The sequence below is a fragment of the Nansenia antarctica genome (genome assembly GCF_963989245.1).
Source record: "Nansenia antarctica genome assembly, chromosome: 14".
Taxonomy (NCBI): Eukaryota; Metazoa; Chordata; class Actinopteri; order Argentiniformes; family Microstomatidae; genus Nansenia; species Nansenia antarctica.
In genome coordinates, this window is record NC_137684.1 from 30,074,799 (window position 1) to 30,082,930 (window position 8,132).

The window sequence follows — 8,132 nt, forward strand, 5'->3', positions numbered from 1 at the left end:
GGGAGCAATTTGGGGTTCAGTGTCTTGCCCAAGGACACTTCGACATGTGGCCAGTTGGGGCTCGAACCGCCGATCTGCCAACATTGCGGTCATTAGAGTACACAAGAGTAAAATTATTTGGCCTTGGTTCCTCAACATTGACAGTGCAGCATTCAGATACAAAATACAATAATAACACAATAATAATAAGTAACATAAGTATAAAAAACAAGTAAAGTAATAAAGTGATGGGTTTTAAAGTGGCTTCAATAGTGCAAAAATGCTGTGCAGAGTACGATGATATGAAATATAATATAATACAATAAAGTATGGTAGTAAATGAATCCAAGTATTTATTATCCTATATGACCCTGAGGGCATCATCACAGTAACTACACGTCATAATCATCATAAGGAAGGATATCATGACGTTATTTTCATGACGTAATTACATTTTCATTCACAGTGAACCAGACACAATGATTACTTTACAATGATAGACAGAAATAATGAAATTGGCCTATAAGATTTTCACAATTTGATTTTTAGCAGTTTTTTGGTCTCTTAGATCATAAAAGACCGTATACATTAATAACTATTATAACTATTATAATATATATAAATAAAATAACTCCTTCGCCTATCCCTCCCTGGTCACATGCGTCAAACATCCACGTGATCCACTACTAGGCACGAGAGCCCTGACAGAATGCATGCTGGTTGTTGAAGTGAAACTCCAAACACTGCCCCGTTTCATCTGATGTTCTCAGCAGTGCCACTGAAACTGCATTTCCCACAATCCTCTACCCGGTTGGGCTTTTCCTGTACTTCCTGGTGGGAGAAGATAGCGGGCAAGCCTTGGTCAAGAAAACAGGCCAAATTAAATCATTACATTTATGTTAAATCAACCTACGGGAACTCCTTCCGCCTAACGCAGAAACCACCTCCAGGAAAACACCATGGTACGTTTGTAATTCGGTACATTTTAAAGCAAATTATCAAATTTGCTCCAAAAATTAGCATTCTAGCTAGCCTGGCTTAGCTAGCCAATGTCGTTGAGTCACCAGTCAGTCACTAGTTTGTTTACTCTGTGATCAATGTGCTGCTTGGCTTGGTGCCATGCGCCTTTCTGTGTTATTTGGGTGCTAATATGAATATGAATGCATGTCAGTGTCACGATGATCCTCTCTGACTAGGGTTGGTTAACAGGACTAGACAGTCAGTTCACCTGCTGGGTTAGATAATCCTACTACTACTTACCCTCATCTAACTGGCTAAACACACTACTAGCTCTACTAAACTTACACTAAAACACTACACCATTACGACACATGATCTCCTCCTGATTCTCACAGAGACAGACAGACAGACTGTCGGTTGTTTGTCTGTCTGTCTGTCTCTCTGTCTGTCTGTCGGTCGGTTGTTTGTCTGTCTGTCGGTCGGTCGGTTGTTTGTCTGTCTGTCTCTCTCTCTGTCTGTCTGTCTCTGTCTGTCTGTCTGTCGGTTGTTTGTCTGTCTGTCGGTTGTTTGTCTGTCTGACAGACAGAGACAGACAGACAGAGACAGACAGACAGACAGAGACAGACAGACAGACAGACCGACCGACAGAGACAGACAGACAGACAGACAGACATGTTGTGTTTACATGATCTCCTCCTGACTGTCATGATTCTCTTACAGGGCATTATAGATAGATAGATAGACTTTATTTGTCATTGTTACAGTACAGGTACCAAACAACGAAATTTAGGAGGGGGAGGCTCCCCTGGTGTTTAAGAAAGGAAAAAGAAACACATTTTGGAAAAAGCATAGATGCATAAAATCACAAGAAGATAAAGAGCTGGTTTACATCAATAGAGGCTATGTACACAATCCACTGTACTATACTGCACAGATAGTCAACTAGGGTTGTCATATTGCACAAGAAAGTATTTTTTCACATTTTTTTAAAGTGCAAATTATGATGTCATGTGGAGTGTTCAGAATGGAGTGTTCATGAATTGAACACTCCAATGAACAATGACTCCAATGATGTCATGAATTGGAGTGTTAAGAACATCCTAACTGTTGTAGAGCATCTCTCTCTCACGTACACGTATTATTCACTGACTCCCTCTTTTCCTCTCCTCTCTCTTCCTCCTTGGCCTTCAGATCCGTTTTATCCTCATCCAGAACCGCGCAGGGAAGACCCGGCTGGCTAAGTGGTACATGCAGTTTGACGACGACGAGAAGCAGAAGTTGATCGAGGAGGTGCACGCCGTGGTGACGGTCCGCGATGCCAAGCACACCAACTTTGTAGAGGTAAGATAAGATAAGGAAACGTCAAACCCAACCCCGGCTGTGGCGCAGGAGAGGGTGTGGCAGATGGGCGGTTCGAGTTCGAGCCCCGGCTGGCCACATGTCGAAGTGTCCTTGGACAAGACACTGAACTAAGGCTGCCACGATTAGTCGACTAGTCACGACGACGTCGACTACCAAAATCGTCGGCGACATATTTGGTCATCGCCGTAGTCGCATGTTTTTTGGGAGCTGAAATAAGCGTGTTTTTATTTTTTATTTTTTTTATTTGCCTAGCACCAGGGGAGCCCCCCCTCCCAAATTTCGTTGTTTGGTACCTGTACTATATCAATGACAATAAAGACCATTCATTTCATTCGATAAGCATTCGTTTTTCTTCCCTGAAGCTGCCACTGGCTAGCGTCTCCCAGTGTCTTTGATGTACATGCGCAGTGTCGGTCATCCGGGGCACACGTGACTTCCCCGGAAAAACAAACAGAGAAATGTCTTCCTGTCCTCGTACCTCTAAAGTGTGGGAGCATTTCAACCACAACGTTGAAAAAAAGAATGTAAAATGTAAAATTTGCAAAGCTGAACTCGCTTATCATGGCAGCACGTCTATGATGCGCGAGCATCTAAAAAGGAAGCACGTTGTGGCAGATGACGAGGAAGACGATGGCTCGTCTCGGTAAGCTAGTTAGCTTGTTATTGGCTAACGATATCGTTACGTTAAAAGTCTTCTTACATTATTTTACGTTGTCATCAAAGCGATACTTATCAAATAGCTAAAAAAAAAATCTTAACGTTACAGTGCTAAGAAGGCGGGTTCTACTATGAGATGAGTGAAGCAAAGCAAAACTTTTGTACTCTGTACAAGTATTTATTTTTGTTTTTGTATTCTTTTGGTTGCCTAGTGCCTAGCCTACCTCATTTTACTCAGCAGTTTGCACCCTCTACTACTCTTTACATTACATTACATGCAAGTGATGCCAGAAATAAATCTGCAAAGTTCATTAAAATATCTATTTTTGAGTGAACAATCATTTTAATTGTCTTTATTTTTAGTTAGCACATGCCTACAACAACAACCAACAACTTCAAGCTAAATTTAGAAGCTGATTTAGAAGATGATAGCTAAATAAGAGCGATTGAGTAATTGTGCGATAAGCTGTAATTTATGATCCGATTAGTCGACTAATCGTTAAAATAATCGGTGACTAGTCGACTATGAAAATAATCGTTTGTGGCAGCCCTACACTGAACGCCAAATTGCTCCCAGTGAGCGGGCCGGCGCCTTGCATGGCAGCTTGCCGCCATTGGTGTGTGAATGTGTGTGTGAATGGGTGAATGAGAGGCCGTTGTAAAGCGCTTTGGATAAAGGTGCTATATAAGTGCAGTCCATTGAAGTCCCCCTGAATCCTACATCTCCTTAATCTCCAATTCACTTTCCGATTCACAATTTGCGTGTCAGGGTTTGGGTACTGTGCAGAGTTAAAAGGGTGATTGTTGATGGTGTGTGTGGTGGTGGTGGTCTACTCAAGTCCTTAGGTGTCACTCTGGCCACGCTAGAAATGACGTTGTTTACATGACCGTGGTGATATTGGTCGGCCTCGACCCAGATTCCAAAACATCATGCGTAACATTATTTATTGTGAACTGACATTGAAATGATGCTGTTAAAATAAAGTTCCACGGACAATGTTGAATCAGTAAACAAACTGAATATTTGGTCATGTTTATAAAGGGGGGCGGGGTCTAATGCGATACTTTAATGCATTAGGGTTAGGTTTAATACACAGGCGGCATATGCTGTCACCAGACTGATGAACCGAATGCCTTTTTGTTGTTCTGCAGTTTAGGAACTTCAAGATCATCTACAGGCGCTACGCTGGCCTGTACTTCTGCATCTGTGTGGATGTGACGGACAATAACCTGGCCTACCTGGAGGGCATTCACAACTTTGTGGAGGTATGACTGACACACACACACACACACAGAACAACAACACATACACAGTCAGTGTGTGACCTATTATATGTCAGGGCTTCACGGCCTGATTGAGAAGGAATGTGTCTGTCAATGATTTCCTTCAAACGTCCCTAACCCACCCTCAGCAGCCACCTGAGTAAAGGATTGTGCCCTTTAACATCGGTCGACCTTGGTGGGGAAATAAGACTGGTGGTTATTCAGACTGAGATGACGTGTGGAAGGACAGAGAGGACCCGTGTCCTTCAACTGAATCCCTTAAAAACACGTTCCCAGAGCGGCGTTCCTCTCGGGGTCGAGGGGAAGTGGCGAAGGAACAGCTTGCACCGTGCTCCCCCCGTCCCCCCGTCCGACGGACAGACGGAATGTGGCCGTGAAGGAAAACAGCTCCGATCCCGACGCTCGGTTCAAGAGCACCGCGACCTGGAATGCTGTGACTTCCTGCGGCCCTTAAACGACCAAAGCCGCGTGCGTCTCAAACGACCCCCCCTCCTACGATTCTCTAAATGAGTGCACTTAGATATGACAGAGAGCTCCTGACGTGGGTTATTCCCATCGTCAGATAGTGGAACAGAGAGATTCCTTTTTTCGGTTTAGCGACTAGTGGCGCGATAGTGCTGCCGCCTTTCGGAGGGCCCTGGTCATTCCTGTCGTTCCCTCAGTGTGAACTCTGAACTGTGGTCTGATAGAAGTAACAGTCCTGGGGCACTTGGTGGCGTTAGTACACTAAGCCGTCAACCATGTAATCGCAGGGTCCCCGGTTCAATTCCGGCCGTCGACCCATCCTGCATGCCATCCCTCCTCTCTCTCACCCACCCAACCTTCCTGTCAATCTCTACTGTCTCTACTGTTTCTACTGTCTATCCCAATGAAGCAGAAATGCCATAAAACACATTTTTAAGGGGAAAAAAAGTAACAGACAGTCCTCAACTTGTGTCTCCTTTTCCCTCTAGGTGTTGAACGAGTATTTCCACAACGTGTGCGAGTTGGACCTGGTGTTTAACTTCTACAAGGTAGGAGAACAGCTTTTACTTTTGTGTCAAAGCTAGTGCCATGGCAACGGGTATGCTAATTGTGTAATTACAACAATCAGTCAATTAGGCCCATCTGCATCAATTTGGAGGGGGGGGGGGCAGGGGTTGTTTGTTTTTTTCCTCTGGAAAGAAACGTTAAGCAATTAAGACTCCCCTGATGACTGCCCTTAAGGTGTTATCATGGTAATTACCTCGGAGGTGTTTGTGAATATCTGCCCACTCGCCAAACCATAGTCCCGCCGCCCACGCTTGAAGCGGCTTCGCTTGTTGACATCTTGTGACTTCGGAAAAGAAAGCAGAAAGTTAAGTGGCAGAAAGTCATACAAAACATGGAAAAAACATCAGCTCAACTCAACCTCTAACGCCACCTCAGGGGCCTAGGTACTGCTGGGAAGCCTAATTAAACTGACTAAACTGCTTGTTAACAGGAGAAAGGGATGACTGGACAGTTCGGCTTGTATCTCTCTTATTTTCCGTAGTCATAAAATCGGGTATGTGTGGAGCTGTGTTGTGTATATTTGCATATTGTGTTAGACCGAGCGTATATTTGCATATATACTCTTAGAAAAAAGGGGGGGTTCCAAAACGGTTCTTCAGCTGTCCCTGATGGAGAACCATCTGAGGTTAAAGGTTCTACGCGGAACCCAAAACGGTTCTTCCAACAGAGACCGCCGGAAAAAACCTTTTTGGTTCTAGATAGAATTTTTTTATTCTGAGAATTTTCTTCCTTTGGCTCTGTACTCAGCAACAGTTGCCAACATTGCCAAAAGCTTCCCTCTTTTAAGCAACAGTGGAAGCGTAGTCAACAAAGATGAAAAATCTTCTTACCCCTGTCTGCCTGTCTACCTGCGTGTCTGTCTGTCTGTCTGTCTGTCTGTCTGTGCTCTCCCCAGGTGTACACGGTAGTGGACGAGATGTTCCTGGCAGGAGAGATCCGGGAGACCAGTCAGACGAAGGTGCTGAAACAACTCCTCATGCTCCAGTCACTGGAGTAGAGACCCCGCCCACTACACCAGGCCCCGCCCACAACCCGTCCATCATTAGCCCACGTCAGTGTCACTCAGTAAAAGACCCCTTCTCATTAGCCAACCACCACTCTTAATAAAACGCAAACCACCAGGCTTGTTTCCGGAGGGTTGCAGTGTTCTACAGCATATTAAGATAGAAACGTATCGTACAGGACATACATGGTTCTGGCTGTCATACAGCATAGCAGAGGGAATCTGGATGGTTCTATACGGGATGTTTTTACTTGCTGTGTTAGTCTGTTATTATACTGTTGTATAATCCCCCCCCCCCCCCCCGATGAAACGTCTGTGTGTTATGGTAATGTACTGGATATATATGGCCCGTAACATTTCACATTTGAACTACCGCTTCAAATAAAAACCCATTGGGACGAGCTTTTAACTGAGGTTAAGAGAATAGATTTGATTTTAATCAGAATTAGTTGCCGTTGCAGGGCGCTGGCGTTGTGTGTCGTGTTTCAACACTGGGGGGGGGAGCAGCTGTACTTGTGTCAGGTAGTACAGGGTTGTCAAGGATCCACTTGTATGCCCTGACATTCTAGTATAGCTCTACATGGGAAAAGGACAACAAGGATGGCACCGATCTGGCAACCCTCCCCATCTTCCCTCACTCACACCCTCCCCTTCTTCCCTCACTCACACCCTCCCCATCTTCCCTCACTCACACCCTCCCCATCTTCCCTCACTCACACCCTCCCCATCTTCCCTCACTCACACCCTCCCCATCTTCCCTCACTCACACCCTCCCCTTCTTCCCTCACTCACACCCTCCCCATCTTCCCTCACTCACACCCTCCCCTCTCTCTTTTAACTTAGGCACTACCGTGGCTAACAGTACTTGCATCTCCCTTCTACACACAGCAGGTGCTAAGTCTGTTCGCTAGGCTAACACCCCAGATCGTCTCATATACACTCAAATACGTTGAAGGAGTAGACGGGGAAAAGAAAGTGAACAACAAAATGCAACTGACCAGGAATTGAGTTAATTGAAATATATTATAGTGATATATTTTATGTAAAAGCAGTACTGTGAAGTGTGTTTTGTATGGTGTACATATATACAGTGTATCTCATGTGTTTGTTGTGTGAAACAGCGGTGGTGTTGTGTTAATTCCAGCTCTCTGACCCCACCCCTGCCTGTTTAGAAATGAGGATGAATTGATTCCTCAGGTCCTATTAGTACCTCACCCTCGACTCTGAAAGGCTCGCCCGCTCCAGAAACAACCACTAGCCCTCTTAAGGCCAATGCACACGGCGTGCGATTTTGTCACACCGGCGAATTCGATTCCATTGTTTTGAATGAGACAATGCACACGGCGTGCGATCACATCAATTGAATTGAGAATCGAATGTTGTCGTGCGAGAAAATCGCACGCCGTGTGCATTGGCCTTTAGACACGGCGGTGAAGATTCCATGTAGTCTATTAAGACACAGTGGAGCTACTACCACCACCCAACCCTTTCAGCAGCTAGGCTGGGGGACTATGTTGTTTGTGGACAGGGCCAATAACAAACTACAGGCCTTTGGTGACCAAATATCTGTAAAGGCACTTCCTCCCGCCCCCCACCCCACCCTCTAGTGTAGAAGGTCTTGTTGTGTCACGTTTGTAACCATATCCATATCTTTGCGCCGCTCGACACAACTACACATAAACATGTTTCACGTTGTTGCTATTTTGGTTTGTTTAATTTTTGTACAAGTTATTTTTCTTTATTATATCTAGTGCGAGATGATGTACTGCTCCCCCTCCCCCATCTGCCTGTGAGACTGTTGTTGATGGAAGGATGTGTGTTTAAGTGTTACTGTCTCCCTGTTGCTGAAATACCC

At 45.0% G+C, this 8,132-nt stretch overlaps 2 protein-coding genes across 2 annotated transcripts in view; both read left to right on the plus strand.

Annotated features, from left to right (window-relative positions):
- The window catches only part of egln2 (egl-9 family hypoxia-inducible factor 2), a 646,007-nt gene that overhangs the window by 269,626 nt on the left and 368,249 nt on the right, over positions 1 to 8,132 (plus strand). The window lies entirely within an intron of this gene.
- Positions 793 to 7,073, plus strand: ap2s1 (adaptor related protein complex 2 subunit sigma 1). The gene is made up of 5 exons (XM_080544962.1): positions 793 to 941; positions 2,131 to 2,280; positions 4,111 to 4,224; positions 5,196 to 5,255; positions 6,170 to 7,073. The coding sequence occupies exons 1-5, from the start codon at positions 939 to 941 to the stop codon at positions 6,269 to 6,271; spliced, it is 429 nt and encodes a 142-aa protein (XP_080401088.1). The 5' UTR covers positions 793 to 938; the 3' UTR covers positions 6,272 to 7,073.

What these genes read in the sequence shown, in the direction of transcription:
- ap2s1 (XM_080544962.1), top strand. An exon ending in AGCACACCAACTTTGTAGAG is followed by an intron (nt 2,281 to 4,110) that starts GTAAGATAAGAT and finishes GTTGTTCTGCAG; the next exon opens with TTTAGGAACTTCAAGATCAT. An exon ending in GCATTCACAACTTTGTGGAG is followed by an intron (nt 4,225 to 5,195) that starts GTATGACTGACA and finishes TTTTCCCTCTAG; the next exon opens with GTGTTGAACGAGTATTTCCA.